Source organism: Wickerhamomyces anomalus (genome assembly GCF_001661255.1).
Source record: "Wickerhamomyces anomalus NRRL Y-366-8 unplaced genomic scaffold WICANscaffold_1, whole genome shotgun sequence".
Classification (NCBI taxonomy): Eukaryota; Fungi; Ascomycota; class Saccharomycetes; order Phaffomycetales; family Wickerhamomycetaceae; genus Hansenula; species Hansenula anomala.
In genome coordinates this window covers 2,565,206-2,581,327 of record NW_017567110.1, presented here as the reverse complement: position 1 = coordinate 2,581,327, position 16,122 = coordinate 2,565,206, and the positions used below count along the sequence as shown (strand labels likewise).

Below are 16,122 nucleotides of genomic sequence, written 5' to 3'. Positions count from 1 at the left end.
CTTTCTCTATTTACCAATGAATGTCGATACTTTCATCCATCTGCATTCCTTTTCAGTCAATATGCTGCTATCGATTGTGATAAATGTTCCCATTACAAATCTTGGCCCACTATTTTCGCTGATTTGGCTCCATTGAAACAGTTAACTATAGGTCACACCATTCATATTGACCATGTGGAATTAAGATTTGGTTCAGGTGATCATAAATACTTGCTCACAGTTGCTGAAGCGTCTACTGGTTATTTGTTTACTTTTCCTGTTATGAGAATATCAATGGATCATACTGTGAATTGCATTTTGTTGGTCATGCAATTTTTTCCAAATTTGACTACTATTGTTGCTGATAATCATTCGGTGTTTTCTTCAGCCATTTGGAAGAAGTTATTAGCTGGTTATGAAGTGAAAGTTGTTCATAGTGCGTCATATTACCCTCGCTCAAATGGTTTGATCGAGATCCGCAACAAGCTGTTCAAATCTATTCTCAAAGATTTAAGTTACAAGAAGGTTTTAAGTGATATTAGTCACAATCAATTTACATCATGGTCCAAGACTTGTCTTTTAGCTACTATGTTGTTCAATATGAGACCTAATTCATTCGGATACTCACCCTTCTTTTTATTGTTTGGACACAAGGCGGATTCTACACATTTGCAACTTCATAAGATCACTCAAGAATCTCCAACATTATCCAGTCCACAATTTGGGATCACTATCTCACCTCCTCCTAATGCTGCTGCTATTCCAGCTGTTTCTGCTGCTCAACAACAGTTAAATGTCATACAAGAAAAGGAATTTTTTGATGCTCGTGTTCACCAAATTGAAAGCCATATCAAACATCGTGATGCCAATTGGTCCTTGCGTCACAAACAACGTGTTTTACGTAAAGCTTTAACTGATAGGTATTCCAACAAGTTTGAATATGCTCTAGGTGAATTAGTTATGGTTAAAAATGTCAAAAAAACCAAATTTGATGTTTTTAGTACTGGTCCTTATTTGATTTCCAAAGTTTTAGGTAAACATACTTATGAAATTAGTACATTATCCCATCGAGTTTTAGGTACTTATGATGTTAATAGGTTATTTCCTGCTTATCAAGTCCTTGGTTCACCAATTCGGTCTTATTCTGATATCTCCAAACAAATTTTTTTAGCTGAAAAACAATTTGTGGCCCACAATCTGCAGCCAGGTCAAGATGATTAATGCTTTTGCTTATTGTCTTGTTTTATTTTCTTTATGCTTTTACTCATTCTAGGTCCTGTTGCTTTAAATCCATTCATTAGATGCTTTTTCAGGTTCCTTTTCATTCTCCATTCTACTCATTTTTATTATTTTGCTCTCCACTTTGGTACATACCCATCCATTTCATTTTGTTTTTACCTGATCATCAACTCCTTCATTTGCTTTCACGGTTTTCTTATCTCAAATACCGGGGTATTGTTGATTGATCACTAAATTACCATTTCAATTGAATTAGGCTTAGGTAATCATCATAGTTTAGCTACATGTTCATTATGACCACAACTAGATCAGCTATGTGAAATTAGAGTACCAAAGCTGGACAACTTGAAGAATCTCATATATTCAGAGATTCGCACTTTATTTATATAGTTCAACCTTTTAATAGAACTCAAGCTTATATTACACTATTTTTTATTAGATCTCATTCTTATATCATTCTTATCTACGTATAGACATCTCAACTATAGATATTGAATTTGACATACTAAGACCTCTCATAGTCAAAGTTGTCAAGTAAAGAGTTTACCCTAATTAACTCTTTACATTATAAGGTCTAATAAACTTAGTGAATATATAACACATGGCACCGTTTGAAGTGGCAGAAACGCTATAGGCTAGGGAATGCGGTAGGGGCACTGCAGGCACATAGGTAATTGGCAGTCTGTTGTTAGAGAGAAAAAAAAGGATATACAATTAATGTGGTTATCTCAAGCTGTTTGAATACTCAAGGGACAGGAACAGACCATGAAGAGTGTGCAATTGCCCTTTGAAAATGAAGACGGTGATGTTCAACTAAATGAGAAACTAGAACTTGTGGGGAGAAGAAAAACTAGAAGTTTTAAATCCATCTATCTTCCTCTATTGATAATAGGTGTTTTTTCATTATCCCTTTTTTCATTCCAAAGATTTCAATCTCTTGAGAAGTCTCTGAATACACAGTCAGGTGAATTCCCAAAAGGTGCTAAAGAAACTTTTGAAATCCAATTACCTATTTTATATGAAAACTTGGTTCATGAACAACATTTACTTGATTATTCATTTGGTAATTCATGGGGTATACCTGCTAAAACTTCTTTCAAACCTGAGATTGAACCTTCAAAATTCAATAGAGTTGTTCTTACTTTGAACACAACAGTGGATGGTGTTCAATATGATAGATTAGCTCATGTTTTCATTGATGATTTCCCAGTGTGGAGAACTTCAACTGCTGAGCCAGGTAATGATTTAATTTTTTCATCATCAAGTAAAGATGTTTCAAAATATCTATCACTTTTCCAGAAGGATGAAGTCGACTTAACTTTCCAATTGGATAATTTAGTTAGGGGAAGATTGAATGGTGCTTTCAACACAACTTTATCATTAAAATATTATTTTGAAGATGATGAAATCTTGGATGAGGGACCATCTGCATATTTCCAAGTTTCAAATAAACCTGCTCAAAAAGTTACAAAACTATATAAGCCATACCCAAAGAAAACTCCATTGTTGTACTATCCAAGTGATAAATTAGAATTCACAGTACCAGTAATTGAACAAAACACAACTAGTTTAAAATTGGAATTATATATATCTGGTAATGCAGCTGAAGAATTTTGGTATTCAAATGTTTTGGACAAATATAAAGACAAATTTATAAACCATGGTCATGCATTATTAGGTCGTGGTCCTGTTCGTGTTGTGAACATTTATTTAGATGATGTCAAGATCACTTCATTAGCACCTGAACCTGTCATTTTCTCCGGAGGTATATCACCAGCATTATGGAAACCAATCATCGGTGTTAATGCATTTGATATAAAAGCTTTAGAAATCGATTTAACTGCTTATTTACCAAATTTATGGAAAACTGGAGGGAAACTAAAAATTGAAGTAACAAATGGTGAAAAAGATGATGGTAAAGTTGCTCAAAATTGGATTGCCGCAGCAAATTTATTACATTGGGAATCTGCAGAAATTGAATCAAGTTTTGGTGAAGTGGAAACTTTTGATAATAAAACAAGTTATAAATTTTTTGCTATTGAAACTTCACCAGATAATTTATTCCAAACTGTTGTTTCAAATCATACAGCTGAAATTTACTCCAATTTAACTTTTAATTTATACAATGGCTCTCAAATCCCAGTTAAATTACACACAATATCTGGTGCAGGCTTTGCTAACTTCCAAACTTATGCTAAATATGGTGATTATCAATTCTTGAGTGCTGTGAATACAAATAATTATCAAACTAAAATTTACTATCAAGATGAATTATTAACACAATTGGATAGAACAAAAGTTTTCCCAGTTGTTATAAGTATCTTAACTGAACCTGTTGTTGGTTATGATATCACTTATGAAGCTAATATAACTCATGTTTATCAATCAAATATTAAAATTGATGATGAATTGGTTTATAAAGTGAAATCTGTTCAAAATGGAACATCCTTATTCACATTATCACCAAACGGTAATAGTGGGTTTGGTAGTACTGATCAAAAATTTAGTGCTAAATTAACCGCACCATATCCAGAATTGAAGATTAAAGAAGTTGCCAAAGCTATCAATGGCTCAGTTGTGGAGAGAACACATCTTGAAAGTGTTTCAGATCATGAAGATGTTGGAGAAATAACTGTTGATGTCCTTGAGTTCCAACCAATTGTTAAAGAGCTTAATAAATTGGTTTCTAATGGTGATTTATCTTACGAAATTGCCTTTGATTTAGTTTTGAAGATGTTTTCACAGTATCAACTACTTCAAACAATGGATCGTCCAATTAGAAGTGCTGAGGAAACTTATAATGGGCCTGTCCTTCCAAATATCTGTGCTAGAGTTGGATCTAGGATCAAGCCTTATTGAGAATGTTTTTGAAGGTAATCTTTTTTTCTTGTATAACTAGAAGTATTGTTGTTGTATGCTCCATGCTGTAGTCGTGAAATTTTCTCCGCGAATCAACTAGGTGAAAAAAAAAAATCTATACAGAAGTACTTTAAGCATTCGACTATTAGACGATAGAAACACACACCATCAAACATCAAATATGCAATTAAGCAGAATATGTACAAGAAATGGTGGCCAACTCCAAAGAAGGTGCTACTCAAGCAAGAAAGACTTACATCTATCACTAGCAGAAAAGTTGAGAAAAGCTACAAATAGACAATCTAGAAATGAAGAAGATACACCAAAATATCCATCTACTAGAATGAATAAACCACTGGGAAGTCTATTAAACAAGCCAATAAATATTGAATCTTTAAGATCAGCTTCAAAAACTTCCGAACCTTCAAATGGTATTCCAAGAAGCAGAGATTCACTATACCAAAGAAATCAAAACGGACCAAGAAGACCACCATTCAATAATGATGGGTTTGATCCAAGAAGACCATCGTTTAAAAGGGATAATAACAGAGCTCCAACAGGAAGAGGTTCAGGAGAGAGAACAAGTGGTAACCCATTTTACAAAAGAGGTCCACCACCTCCTCCACAGATTGAAATTCCAACTTGGGAATATGGTACTGATTTAGAAAAAGAATACATGAATGAAGTTTTCAAAAACATTTATGAGATCAATAAAGAAGGTCTGGTTATTTTCATCAACCAAGATGGTAAACTTGAGAATGGTACAATCTTAAACTATATTGATTCAGTTCCTACTGATTCTGTGCTGGGTGTTGCAGATATTCAAGAACAAGGAATTGAAAAAGTTGCATTAGTTAAAATTTATGAAAGACGTGGTAAATTAAAAGAATTCTCTGATAAAAAAGCTGATGAGATTACAAAACAATTTGGTAGAACAAGAAAGAATAAAAGAGATGCAAGTTTAAAGAATATTAAAGTTTCTTGGGAGATTTCTCAAAGTGATTTGGATAATCAAAAAGCAAGTGAAATATTGACTCAGTTGAAAAAAGGCTTCAAATTGCTGCTAGTTGTTGGTGAGAAGAGAGTTATTGGGCGTAAGACTTTCTTTAACAAACTTCATAGACGTGAAGAAGAAGAAGAAGAACAGGAACAGGGACAGGAGGAAGAAGAAGAAATTGAAAATTATGAAGAAGAGAAGGAAGTATTTGAAGATTTGAATCCTTATGAAGAATTGAGAAGAACAAAAGTTTTGGATCAAGTGAAGGCAATGCTTGAAGGAAATGCCACATATACAATCAAAGGTGATATTAGATCAAGAGTCTTGATAAGTGCAGAACCTACTGGTAAAACAGAAGGTACAAAAGAGGAGGTTGTTGATGAAAAAAAGAAACTGAAGGAACAAAAAAAATTGGAAAGACAAATGAAAGAAAAGCTTCGTCAAGAAAAGAAAAAGGCAAAAATGGAAAGTAAAAAGAGTAAAGTTAGCCATATTTTAGAAGCTCAACAAAATGATGAATGAATGACATATAATATTCCCCCAAGAAACTGTACATAGTTTGAAAAAATAATTAGATGTTGTATATTATAACATTTCCTGTAAGCTTATTATTGTCGTGGACTGGAGGTTGAAACCCATAATTAGGTGAACCAACAATGAGTTTTCCCTGATCAGTCGAAACTGCAAGGGCTTCACCAAATCCAGTGTATTCATCAGCTTGGTTTTGAAATGCAATACTTCTAACAATAACATGTTCCTTGTGGGAGTGCAAAATCTCACTTAATGATATACGGAATATTGCGCCGGATGTCAAATACCCTGGTGCTGAGATGTAAAGTTTTCCATTTGAAACCAAGGCAGCAAATCCAAACTTTGAAAGCATATGTTTTCTTGAGATGTCAAGGGTGAGTTTAGTTAAAAACTTGATATCACTGTTTACTAAAGTGTAGACAAATACTGCTCCACAACCGATACACGAACCTTCAGTGTACCTGTGAGCACTCACAATTAGCAATTCCACACCTTCGATCTCAACATTCATTATATAATTAGACCCAAATCTATGTGATTCCTTTGAAGTTTGCCTTGCTATTGGAAGGCCATCAATTTTATCCTTAAAAATAGTATGTTTAACTTCACCACTAGACCTGGAAAGGGCAAAAACAATACCTAATCCATTTGAGCTTGTGAAAATGTAATCCTTATTAACAGATGTTTGTGCACCAAATTGTTCATATCCTTCCTTCAATTGGTACAGCTTTGGAAGGTGTATCTCCTGAAATTGTATAGAATGGATATCAATCTCATGACCAAAACGTGAGTTCATCAATATCAAGGATAAAAGTTTACCTGATAAGATCTGAATAGTCCCTCTTTGTGGAACGCGTGAATCGTCACTCAATGGAGAGCCAACAACAATATCAGGAATGGAATCACCATCAAAGTCAAAAATTTCGATTGATATGGCCTCTTGTTTCCTCCCATTAGAACCATAATCACTTCTTGCAGTAAAATCAGATATGGTAACTAATTTAATATTTCCCGAATATAAATAAATGTTTGATGTGCCTGGTTCTGTAACAATGATGAAGTCTTGCCCAAGTAATTTATAACTCGTAACAGCAGACCCGAACCGTTTTGGTAGATGAAAGTCAACCCTAGACGAGCCATGCAAAACCATTGTTGTCCCCATTTTATTCGCTTCAATTTCACTTAAGGGAATAACATAGACTGAGCCAACTTGATCCTCATTTGGGGCCCCAACAGCTAGTGCCAACTCATTATTGATGAAATTCCCAATGCTAATTGAAGAACCAAAATTTGACAACGGAGTAAATGGAGTGAGGTATGTGCCATCACGTACTTGAATTTCATTCATTGAGGTGGCGGATGGGCTTATAATTGCTCCACATAAAGACCACGGGTCCGTTGAAGCTCCATACTTGAACCATAAACCAAGGTTTGGCAAACACTTAACAATAGAGCTTGAAATCTCTTGTAGCCCTCCAAGGTAATAGTTTTCCAAAATGTCATCAAGTAAAGGAGAAGATTGTGCGTAAACAGGGCCAACGCGATTCAGGACTGTCTTCTCAGCAAGTAATGCGGCCTGTCCGCTCGACACACAATACTTTACCATCGTAGCTGACATTGGGATACCAACTCTCTCAAAAATATTGAGGACATCATTCATTGGATATTTCCACTGGGTGTTTAATAAGGAATAATCATGAAGTTTGAGTAAATGAAGAAAATCACCACCCGTATCTAAAAATGAATGGGCATCATTGATGTCTTGATCAAAATCCATAACCGCCAACATCTTCAACAACCCCTGTTCAAGCCGTATTGAATGCCATGAAGAATCTGTAACTTGATGAGTGAAAATACCATATAAGAACGCCTTGAGTTTTCTTTGATCGCTGTTGGAATTATCACTGTATTGATCATTGTAATATTCAACCCCATGAGCAAGGAACGGAGGCCAATGTGCATATTCACTGGCATTAGGGTTGTTCCCACAATTGTAGAAAGCATCTGGGAAGAAGGCACCAGCTAACACATATTCTGGAAAATCCTTGATGTCGTCAGGTAAGAATTGGAAAACTCTTGAAGCCAAACTCAGATGGACACTTGGTTTGTTAGCTCAATACTCAACCATAGAAAAAGTGTATACGAACGCTGCACCTGCTGATAAAACCTGTGTTGGAAAACAGATCAATGCTATCAGAGCCCTTAGATACTTGACAGGAAACTTCATCTATTTTATCATCCGCAAAGTTTCATAGTTATCACCAAAGAGATCACGTTTAAAACAGAACTAAGGATCAAGTACCACCTTGAACATTGCCTTGATCAGTTTAAAGTAATATAGATCCGACTGGTTTCCTCGGAATGTGCCAGGGCGTATAAGCAAAAACAAAAACATACACTACAAAGTTAAAGTCTTACAGATAAAGATCTAAGGAGCTATTAGTTTATTCAACTGTGTCTGGCTAATATGGTGGAACCACTTCTCCCTCAGTATGTATTTGGATGTGTCATCTGTCAGGGATAACTGAACTAATTAATAATTTAGTGTCACCATTCTGGTTTGTGGAATCGGGAGTCTGGTTTCTATAATTATTTCAACCATTGGGATATACCTACAATTCAAAAACTATAGAAAGCCATATGAACAGAGGTTGATTGTTAGAATTCAGCTGATGGTCCCTCTATATGCTGTTACTTGTTTCATATCACTCCGATGGTTCCCAGTATCAAAATTTGTTGAACCAATAAGGGAAATTTATGAAGCATTCGTCATATACACATTCTTTTCATTGTTGACACATTTGTTAGGCGGCGAGAGAAAAATTGTCGTCATGACATCTGGAAGACAACCTATAAAGCACCCATGGCCATTCAGCACAGTATTACCTGATATTGATATTTCAGATCCATTCACTTTACTCTCTATAAAAAGAGGAATTTTACAATATGTTTGGCTGAAACCAATCATTTGTATTTTAACTGCTATTACAGAAACATTTGGACTCTACAATTCAGAATCCAATAGTTTTTTTAATCCATACTTCATTATCAATTTCATTTACAACGTTAGTGTTTCAGTGTCGTTATACGATCTAGCTTTATTTTGGAAGTGTTTATATGGTGATTTGAGACCATTCAATCCTTGGGGTAAATTTTTATGTGTGAAGCTTATTATTTTTGCAAGTTATTGGCAAGGTGTTTTTTTAGCTATACTCAGTTGGTTTGGCATATTGAAAAATGATCAATCTGATTCTAATAACACTTTAGGTTTTGCTATACAAAATGCCTTGATGTGTATTGAGTTGATTGGCTTTGCAATTGGACACTGGCATTCATTTTCATACACTGAGTATGACATGAAAACATTACCAGGGTGTGCAAGATTTGAGATATTGGCAGCCATAAGAGATACATTTGGTATTGGGGATTTGGTTTATGACTTTAAAGCCACTCTTTCTGGAGAGTCTTATGACTACAGGCAATTTGACTCTGTGGAAGCATTAATTGCGCATCCTTCTTCGAGATCTAGAATGGCTAGGTTCAATGAAGGTTTAAGATATACTGATTCGGGGAAACAAAAATATTGGCTCCCCAATACAAAAAATGGTACAACGGTTGGTGGTATGTCTGCTCACCTGAAAACCCCATTGTTATCAAAAAACAGGTCCAACTCAATAACATCATCGCATGCTTCAATAAGGGGATTGTATCCTAACTCGGTGTTGACGGTTGACTCAAAGAATGAGGAAGAGCATCCAGTTGCATCAATTTACAACTACAATACTATCGAAGAAACAGATGAAGATCAAGATAATGAGTTTTTGGAGGATGAACAATTGTTTGCAGATGCTAAGGCAAACTGTCCCTTTGGGGATAAAAATTATCCAGTGGTTTATGATAAGGAAGCATATACTTATTCACCAGCTTTACAACGTTTGAGGGAGGAAGCAATGGCTAGGCAAAGTATAGAAAGCACACGGTCGTATTAATTGAACGTATATAATGATATTCATGATGACTTTAATATTTTTTAAGCTTGTAAGTAAAAATTAACAACTTGGAGTGTATATAGCTTAATCGTCCAGAACCAGTGACTGACTGAATCCTGATATTCGCCAAATATGCTCGCGCTCTTTGAATGGCGCTTAAAGCCGTTGCTTATATAATAATTTTCACTTTGACACAAAACAAGCTCAAAACTAAAAGTGAGTATATTTGTTGCTTTCGATTCATTGACTTTCGTGATCAGCTTGGTAGTTTGCAGAGTAGAGCGCCATTTTCTTTGAGCTCATCAAACATCAAATATCAAATTAATCCTACCATCGACTCCAATACGTTCGGCAACTGCACGTCAACTAGAAGTGTTTCTTTGTTCATCGTCCTCTAAAATGTTCACCAAAATCAGTGGAAGGAAGAAATATATTTGGAGTGCAAGTTTGTTACCAAGTACCGACTTCAATCAACGATGGTCTTCAAGTGGAAGTAAAGCACTAAAAACACTTTCAAGTAACAAGTTGGTCAGTTCATTTTCTTCAAAAACTAATACAATACATTCCAAATATTTGTTTACTAAAAGTGAAAAGGGATACATTTCACAGTCAGATAAATATTCAACTATCAATTCCCAAACAAGCGAGCTGCCTCCGAAACTAAATTATGATGATTATTTGCACAGTGATGAAAAACCAACGTTTGAAGGTTTGGCAGAATTCATCAACAAATACATCATTAGTCGCATCATTAAAGATGAATCTTTCAGTGAAGCAGCAACAAGTATTGCAGCCAGAATTTTTATGAGCTCTCCATCTCCCACAAGAAGTGGCTGGAAAAGATTTCCATATCACAATCAAAACCAGAAGCTGCTATCAATAGAAGAAGGTACAAAATTTAGAAAAATATCAGAAGTAGAGATACTAAATCAGTTTGCAGACAAAAGCAATATTAAAGACGGTATTGCAAAAGTTTTTAATGACTTGCAACAATATTATTTCAAAAAAGCTCAAGATGATTCCAATTCCCATGAAAAACGCATAATTAATATTTTTGATATGGTTGACAGTATGAGAAAATTACCAACAGCACTCCGTGAACCAGCTAATAAACAGGAGATACAAAGTTTGTCCCTATCCTATGTTATTCATCCACTTGTTCAAGTGATAAATGATGTTTATGACTCAAAACTTGTTGTATTACAACAGAGGTATGTTTCCGGAAGGAAGAGTCCTGATGTTATCATACAAGACGAAGATAGCAAAGCATTTTCAGTCTTAGAATTTGAAAACAATTTACCAAAAGCAGAAAATATAAAGAGTATGAAAAGTGCAGAACTATTGGACCTTCAAGGGTTCAAACAAACTCTTTACTCAATAGCTATGAGTAACACAAATATGGGGGTTTTAAGCTCTTTTGGTACAACGTTAATTATTGAAGTTGACTGGAAAAAAAGTTGTTTTGATGGAACTGATACTTGTAAGTTGGCATTGGAATTATTCATTATTGATCATAATGAACCACTCACAACATTGAAATCAACCATAATGCACTTTTTGACTAAACTTTTGGTTCTTTCAACTAGCGAGGAAAAAGATAAGATAATGAAGACATCTTTGGAATCAAGAACAAAAATGATTATCAATTGTGAAGAAACCCAACAGAAACACAGCCAACAACTCAGAAAATCTTTTCTAAGACAATATCAGAATGACAGTAGATATTTGAACAAAGAAGTCATTGATGTTAGACTTGACCTCCAAGATGATAAATCTTCCACAGACTTAAAAAATGTGTTCAGAGACATGACGGAGAAAGCGAAATATATTATTTTGAAAAAGAAACATTTCTTAGCAAATAATATAGTTGATGCTGTTGATGATGATGAAGAAGTTGTAGTGAAATGGTATGAGCCAATAACACATGAGTTAACTGACAATCCACTGCTCAATCAAGAGCTACTAGAACAAGATTATCTTGATGAAATGTATGAGTTGAAGAAGCTGGAGCGAATTGAAAACAGCAAGAATTTAGAGCTGAGCAAATTGAGATTATTCAAAAATGGCTTTATGATCATTAAAGATCAATATTCTAACATAGTTGCCATTGGTAATTATTTAGCCATGGCTAACAAAAATCCCAAAACAAATAAGAATGAAATAACTAAAAGATTACCTATTCTGACCAAATCAGATATTTTGAGTGAAGCAATGAATAGGTTGGAGTGCCTGCATTCCAATGGGTTTGCATTGAACCAAAATGTTGATCAAAGAGTTGTTGTAAATAACGGTGACGTTTCAATTTTAGCCACAACTAAATATGGGGATGAAGTTCCAGATCGGATCAAGGATTTGGACACAAAAACTCTGGGTCAAATAGTCGCTAGTGGGAGAATCATTCAGCTATGATGTATAAACAATATTTTTCAAACAAGATTGGATGTATATTTTGATTGTTTTCCATCTGTATTGAGCCAAGTGGTAAGCCTTTTTAGTCACTGATTTCCTAAATTGTATTGATTATAAGTGGTATCCTTCCACCAAACCTTACGGTCACACATCTTCTTGGAAAGTTCTAGGAATATTTTCAAAAGCTGAGCTTTTTTTCATTCAGTTCATTAGCCTTCAAAGTAACACAATTCATAGTTTGTCTTTAGATCTCGAAACTTTACGATGCTGGAAAAACACCCAAACACCAGTTTCTTTTTCACCAAAGTTGATCTGAAAAATTATTAACACGAAAAGATGTCAGAAATTGATGAACAAGACAACATATTCAAGGCATAACCATGGATGAAGCTGAATTAAATGCTATCAGAGCTGCTCGTTTACAAGAGCTACAAAGAAATGCCGGTCAAGGTAGTAGCCAGGGGCAATCGTCTGGTCAATCACAGTAAGTGTTTATAGGCGCCATTGATGTGGAAGTTGAAACTAATTATTTTGAAGAGAAGCGCAAGGCCTTTCAGCTGCCCTAGATCAAGTATTAGAACCAGAAGCTAGAGCTAGATTATCCAGAGTGAATCTAGTAAGACCTGATAGAGCTAAAGCTGTTGAACAATACATCATAAGATTGGCACAATCTGGTCAAGTGAGAAGAAAGTTGGGCGAAGATGATATAGTGGAGATTTTAAACGGTATTGCAAGAGACCAACAAAAGCAAAATGAAACCAAGATAGTGGTATGTAACAGAAGCTTTCATAGAATATTGTACTAACAAAAGTTTTATTTTAGTTTTCAAGAAAACAAACTGCTAATGAAAGTGAGGATGATGATGATTTTTTTGACTGAACAAAACACAACGAAGACTTAGAGAAAGAGCAGAATACTCCAACGGTTGACTCCTGAAACCTTCTTTTGTGTCAATGGTATTCCATGACGGCTGTAATTTCAATATCCACGATAATAATGACTACTAACATTTGTAGAGCTTGTCTTAGAGCTTCCGAATAAGGAAACTCCAAGAAGCAATCGAGAAGCGTAAAATGAAACCTCACTTTTTAACCTCCAACAATCTGCCAGTACAATAGAAATGTAGACAAAACCTAGATCCAAGTTTTCAACCTTCCTTATCAAGTCGATCCAATTTAATTTGGCGATAGATTCCGTTTTCTAAGCGCAATCTCCACTATCTATTGGCCCACATAAGGGACACAACCTCAGCGAACAAATTCGCGTACGTACATTCGGCTCGCATTATCATCGGCTGCTGTCCTAATTGGGACGCTCCAAGCGGTTTCCTACTTGAGAAGTAGTTGATGGGTACACAAATCTATTTGATCCTGGTGTGTATAAATAATCATCAAAGTCCTTCTCCAAAGTAATTTTCTTCATGATCCAATAATTACCTTCGTTAGGCACTTACAAAAAGAAAATGGCTGCTTTACATCCTTTTGATCCAATCACTGAAGCTGAAATCAGACTAGCTACAAAGTTAGTCAAAGACTTGAACGGTAGTAACTATGTTCATTTCACCCAACTTGATAGAGTTGATCCTCCAAAGAAAGAAACCTTGAAATATTTAGATATTGAAAGATATGGTGGTGGTGAATTACCAGATATCCCAAGAAGAGTTTATGCTTACTATTATCTAAATGATCAAATGCCAGTTTACAAGGCATTGGTTAATGTTTCATATGGTCATATTATCACTAATCAAGCTATTGGTGACGGTGCTTGTGGTCCTCAATTACCAGATGACTTAAAAGATATGGAAGCTGTCTTGTATGACCATCCAGCAGTTCAAGCAGAAATTAAAAAATTGAGATTACCAAGTCATATTCACGTCTGTTGTGATACATGGATGTATGGTACTGATAGTGATGATGTTGAAGTCCCATTAATTCAAGGTTACATGTATTTGAAAGTTGATCATCCAGATGCAAACCATTATTCCATCCCATTATCATTTTCTCCAGTTTTTGAGCTATTAAGTAAAAAATTCGTTAGAATGGATTTCTTACCAGCTGGTTTTGATGAGAAAACTATTGGTACTCAACCATGGTTAGAAGTTAAAGCTGTTGAATATCATCCAGATTTGAATGGTGAATCCACTTTGAGAGACATCAAACCATTAATTGTTCAACAACCAGAAGGTGCCTCATTCACCATTGAAGGTAGTAAAGTCAAATGGCAAGGTTGGGAATTCAGAGTTGCAACTAATGCAAGAGAAGGTGTTGTTCTATATGATGTTCACTTCAAAGGACGTTCTTTATTCTACAGAATTGCATTGAATGAAATGACTGTTCCTTATGGTGACCCAAGAGCTCCATACCATCGTAAACAAGCTTTTGATTTAGGTGATTGTGGGTTTGGTGTCAATGCTAATCAATTATCATTAGGTTGTGACTGTCTTGGTGTTATCAAATATTTGGATACTTTAAGAGTCAACAGAGATGGTGAACCAGTCCTATTGAACAACACTGTTTGTATTCATGAACAAGATTATGGTATCTTATTTAAGCATATGAATTACAGAAATGGTAACTCAATTGTCACCAGAAGAAGAGAATTTGTTATCCAAACTATTGCTACTGTTGGTAATTATGAATACATTATTAACTTTGTTCTTGATCAAGTTGGAGCTATTACTGTCCAAGTTAGAGCTACTGGTATTTTAAGTACTATGCCAATTGAACCAGGTGTGGTTGTTCCATGGGGTACAAACATTGGTGATGGTGTTATGGCTGCTAACCATCAACATTTACTTTCATTCCGTTTTGATTGTAGATTGGATGGTGAACAAAACACTGCTTGTTATGATGATTATGTTCCAATGGAAGAAAATACAAGTTTGAATCCATATAATGTTGGTTATGTTGGTAAGAGAACTATCCTTGAAAAATCTGGTCATATTGAACAATCACCATTCACTAATAGAACTTACAAAGTTATTAATGAAAATGTTATTAACAGAGTCACTCAAAAACCAGTTGGTTATAAATTTGAAATGCCAGCTAGACAGATGATGATTGCTTCACCAAACTCTTACAATACTAAAAGAGCCAAATTTGCTACTAAACAATTTTGGGTCACTAAATATCAAGACGATCAATTATATGCTGCTGGTGAATTCACTAATCAAAGTCGTACAGATACTGGTTTATCTAAATGGGCTAATGGTGAAGATTCAGTTAGAAATACCAATGTTGTTGTTTGGCCTACTTTAGCTTTAACACATCCACCAAGCACTGAGCAATTCCCAGTTATGCCATCAGATTTCATGCAATTCTTGGTTTCTCCATCTTCATTCTTTGAAAGAAATCCAGCTCTTGATGTTCCATTAGCTACCAACAGTTTCAACAAATCTAAATATTATGAACAAGGTGCTCAAGAACAAGATAAATCCTGTTGCAAAACCAACCTATGATTAAGTTTCCTTTTTATCTGCACTTTCAATTCTTTCTGTATCTCATATTATTTATAGACTTCATATTCCAATATACTGATTAATTTTGTGATTTAATGTAGACAGCAATAATATCAAGCTGACTGACTCTTCCTTATACAGAATTTTCAATCTTGACAATAAGCTAGGCCAGCCTTCAGGTCTGAGCTATGCTAGCTAGCTAGCTTATTTAGAACAAAGCCAATCTTCATCCCAAAATAAGTCTGTGTAGTTCCACTTATCGTAAGTTATCAACAGATTTTGCACTCTGGCGAGCAGAGTACCGTTTTGGGAAATGACAGAATATCCTCTACTGTGTGTATATAAGGTAATTCCGATGTTCTATTAATATACATATAATGTTACAATTAGTGGATTCTTGATTCTTCTTATAGTTGATGTGAAATGTTGAGTATTGATGAATTGTGCATAATTGGTTATTCTGGTTATGTAATACCTGACATTCCCCCCCTCATTTCTGAGTATTTATTGAATGTAATAATATTAAATATGATGAAACTTGATTTGGAACTATATTGTGTTGTCTTTTGTTAACCGTGTTCAATTGGTTGTGATTGAATATGAAAGAATGAGTGAAGTACCTATAGATTTAAAAAGAATGATTCTTGAATGGTGTGGAGGTT

General features: G+C 35.0%; 8 protein-coding genes across 8 annotated transcripts; 7 read left to right on the top strand and 1 right to left on the bottom strand.

The window, feature by feature from the left end:
* Positions 1 to 273: 273 nt before the first annotated feature.
* On the top strand, positions 274 to 1,057 carry WICANDRAFT_76861 (uncharacterized protein; the record flags this gene model as incomplete). The annotated part of the gene is made up of 2 exons (XM_019184456.1): positions 274 to 880; positions 1,035 to 1,057. The coding sequence occupies 2 exons, from the start codon at positions 274 to 276 to the stop codon at positions 1,055 to 1,057; spliced, it is 630 nt and encodes a 209-aa protein (XP_019041899.1).
* A 926-nt stretch (positions 1,058 to 1,983) lies between these two features.
* Positions 1,984 to 4,077, top strand: WICANDRAFT_60748 (uncharacterized protein; the record flags this gene model as incomplete). The annotated part of the gene is made up of 1 exon (XM_019183054.1): positions 1,984 to 4,077. One exon carries the CDS (start codon positions 1,984 to 1,986, stop codon positions 4,075 to 4,077), a length of 2,094 nt encoding a protein of 697 aa, XP_019041898.1.
* Positions 4,078 to 4,258: 181 nt separating this feature from the next.
* AIM23 (Aim23p) lies at positions 4,259 to 5,596 on the top strand (the record flags this gene model as incomplete). The annotated part of the gene is made up of 1 exon (XM_019183053.1): positions 4,259 to 5,596. The coding sequence occupies one exon, from the start codon at positions 4,259 to 4,261 to the stop codon at positions 5,594 to 5,596; it is 1,338 nt and encodes a 445-aa protein (XP_019041897.1).
* Positions 5,597 to 5,645: 49 nt separating this feature from the next.
* Positions 5,646 to 7,832, bottom strand: WICANDRAFT_60746 (uncharacterized protein; the record flags this gene model as incomplete). The annotated part of the gene is made up of 2 exons (XM_019183052.1): positions 5,646 to 7,704; positions 7,753 to 7,832. 2 exons carry the CDS (start codon positions 7,830 to 7,832, stop codon positions 5,646 to 5,648), a joined length of 2,139 nt encoding a protein of 712 aa, XP_019041896.1.
* A 240-nt stretch (positions 7,833 to 8,072) lies between these two features.
* HFL1 (Hfl1p) lies at positions 8,073 to 9,594 on the top strand (the record flags this gene model as incomplete). Its single annotated transcript, XM_019185418.1, has 2 exons — positions 8,073 to 8,095; positions 8,151 to 9,594. The coding sequence occupies 2 exons, from the start codon at positions 8,073 to 8,075 to the stop codon at positions 9,592 to 9,594; spliced, it is 1,467 nt and encodes a 488-aa protein (XP_019041895.1).
* A 399-nt stretch (positions 9,595 to 9,993) lies between these two features.
* On the top strand, positions 9,994 to 12,003 carry WICANDRAFT_60744 (uncharacterized protein; the record flags this gene model as incomplete). The annotated part of the gene is made up of 1 exon (XM_019183051.1): positions 9,994 to 12,003. The coding sequence occupies one exon, from the start codon at positions 9,994 to 9,996 to the stop codon at positions 12,001 to 12,003; it is 2,010 nt and encodes a 669-aa protein (XP_019041894.1).
* Positions 12,004 to 12,383: 380 nt separating this feature from the next.
* SDD2 (Sdd2p) lies at positions 12,384 to 12,882 on the top strand (the record flags this gene model as incomplete). Its single annotated transcript, XM_019183050.1, has 3 exons — positions 12,384 to 12,487; positions 12,541 to 12,772; positions 12,826 to 12,882. The coding sequence occupies 3 exons, from the start codon at positions 12,384 to 12,386 to the stop codon at positions 12,880 to 12,882; spliced, it is 393 nt and encodes a 130-aa protein (XP_019041893.1).
* Positions 12,883 to 13,465: 583 nt separating this feature from the next.
* On the top strand, positions 13,466 to 15,599 carry WICANDRAFT_50413 (uncharacterized protein; the record flags this gene model as incomplete). Its single annotated transcript, XM_019182652.1, has 1 exon — positions 13,466 to 15,599. The coding sequence occupies one exon, from the start codon at positions 13,466 to 13,468 to the stop codon at positions 15,458 to 15,460; it is 1,995 nt and encodes a 664-aa protein (XP_019041892.1). The 3' UTR covers positions 15,461 to 15,599.
* Between the last annotated feature and the right edge of the window lie 523 nt (positions 15,600 to 16,122).